At 48.9% G+C, this 2287-nt stretch overlaps 1 protein-coding gene across 1 annotated transcript; it reads right to left on the reverse strand.

Annotated features, from left to right (window-relative positions):
- Positions 1–1534: 1534 nt before the first annotated feature.
- Positions 1535–1942, reverse strand: N7446_011939 (uncharacterized protein; the record flags this gene model as incomplete). Its single annotated transcript, XM_058520681.1, has 3 exons — positions 1535–1637; positions 1700–1770; positions 1892–1942. The coding sequence occupies 3 exons, from the start codon at positions 1940–1942 to the stop codon at positions 1535–1537; spliced, it is 225 nt and encodes a 74-aa protein (XP_058366967.1).
- Between the last annotated feature and the right edge of the window lie 345 nt (positions 1943–2287).

Consider the following 2287-nt stretch of genomic DNA (forward strand, 5'->3'; position numbering starts at 1 on the left):
TGATAGCTATCCACGGCAACAACGTCAAATTTCAGAACAGCAATCTTTTGCCCTGGCCGTCAAATACGACAATGTTTGTCCTGCGGAGGCTTTGCTCCAGCACAACGCCAACGTCAATGCATTTTACCGAGGCAAAACTCCTTTAATGAGGGCGCTCAAATACTCTTCCGCTGCTGTGCGGGACCTCTTGCTCAGTCGTGGAGACCTAGACATCAACATTCAAAATCAAGCGCGGGAGAGCGCCCTGTGGTATGCGATCCACTACGGAACCTTTTCCGCCGTCAAAAGTGTCTTAAATCAACCCAACGTCCAGGTGGACATCAAGCACAAACACGGCCGAACGGCGCTCCACCTAGCAGTCTTCGCAGGCCGAATAGGGCTCGTGCATCTGCTACTTTCTAGAGGCAGTGACCCTGATCTACAGGATGATTCGGGCCACTCGCCATGGGACCGGGCACGTCGCTTCAATAGGCCCGTGATGGAAATGATTTTTTCAAACGATCCGATGGCCGAGGTGTTTCTTGGTACCCAATCATCACAGGAGGCTGAGCTACCTCTTCACCATGCGGTATCCTATGGGTCGGTAGATGCTGTCAAGCGGCTTCTTGGACAAAAGGGTCTGAACTTGGACGCCCCCGACCCGAATGGTGATACGCCGCTCCATCTCGCCGTTCAAAACAAACGTTTGGAAATGGTCAATTTGCTCCTAAGTCACCCCCGTGCCAACGTGAACTGCGAAGATAAAGATGGCAATACGCCACTTTGGCTGTCTACTTACTCGTCATGCGACGAGATAACCGAAAGGCTGTTGGCCGAGAAAGACATTAACGTTAACTTTGTAGGAGGCCGCGGAAAGTCCGAGACGCCGTCTACATCTCTCCATCACGCCGCGGCCAGATTGGATACCGTGCTCCTATGACGGCTGCTTGCGGTGCCAGGGATCGGGATCGATCCGAAACTTTGTGCTTGACGGCTCCGTCGGGCGAGTCGTGGACCAGAGCAGACATGATGACTGCAAAAAGCGGGGATATGAGCTCAATGTAGGTGACATTATTCTCAGTGTGAGTAGTGACGGCCCCCGAGAATTTGCTCTCGGGGCTCATAACCTGTTATAGTCCTGTGGAATTGTGTTGATTGTGATTCTGAGAGTATTCAGGAGTCTATATATACTTATGAGGTCCAAGATGATCTTCAATCAACATGCTTCTTCGTATAAACACTTCGGGAATTATTTCCGACAGTGCGGCTTTCTTCCAGATCTGCACCAGCCTCATATCACAACAGCCCGCCCCTCAGTCACCGATTCCTCTGGTCCCAACCTCTCGTTCGGCTCTTAGCAATTTTTCTAAGAGCTTAACGAATTTGTTGACGGGAAATAGAGAAGTTTTGCTTGCTATGGTGTCCTTAGCTCTGCTTTATGTGTATTGAGGTGTGCATATTCATTACGAGGCAAAATTTATCATCAACGAGACTCAAATATTACTAGCTAGACTTATGGTTGTCAATCAAGTGAATACTCTTAGTCTAGCTGGACTTATTTCTTCCCAGAGCCCGAGGGAGTAGTATAGGTCGAGCCCCCCTGTCCATTGTTGTAGTAGGTGCTCCCATTGGGGTTAGAGTAGTAATAAGAGCCGTTTCTAGAAATGATGGTCAATGCATGGGATAGAAAAGTCAAGCCTAGGTAGCTGGTCCATCTTACGAGTTCGAATAGTGGTAGTTGTTCGAATTCGAGACGCTGGAGCCGTAGTCGCGGGAGCAATAGTGATTACCCTGTTCCTTTGTCATTACCACACCAAATACTTCTTAATTAGTACCTAATATGGAAGAGGGTTCACGGCAGATCATGAAGTACGAGGAACGAGACAGGACTTGAAGGCTTGTTGTGACATACCTGGCTGTTCATGCCAGAGCTGGTGATGTTGTATCCCTTGTTGGAAGACATGTTGGCAGAATACGGACAGAGAATAATTATCAAGGTAGCTGTCAATAGTGTAGGTAGATGGAAAAGGAGGGGGAAAGAGGATATTCCAGGACGAGGGGTAATTTGGGTGGATCGTCGGCGCCGGGGGCAAAGTGGTTTCTCGATTTTGATTCGACGATCTGAGGAGCGGTACTCCAGAGTGGCGTACCACAACTAGACGAGTCTCATTCGACAACGCGTCTCCCAATACGTTTTGCGTGTTCAAAATCGGTTCCGCATTCTCTCCAAAATACGGAGGTTCCGCTCTTTCTTCCACTTCCTTACATATTTCTGAATCAGCTTCTTGACCAGCTCGACGACATGTTA

Source organism: Penicillium canescens (assembly GCF_028828765.1).
Source record: "Penicillium canescens strain IBT 15451 chromosome Unknown utg000009l_segment0_segment0, whole genome shotgun sequence".
Classification (NCBI taxonomy): Eukaryota; Fungi; Ascomycota; class Eurotiomycetes; order Eurotiales; family Aspergillaceae; genus Penicillium; species Penicillium canescens.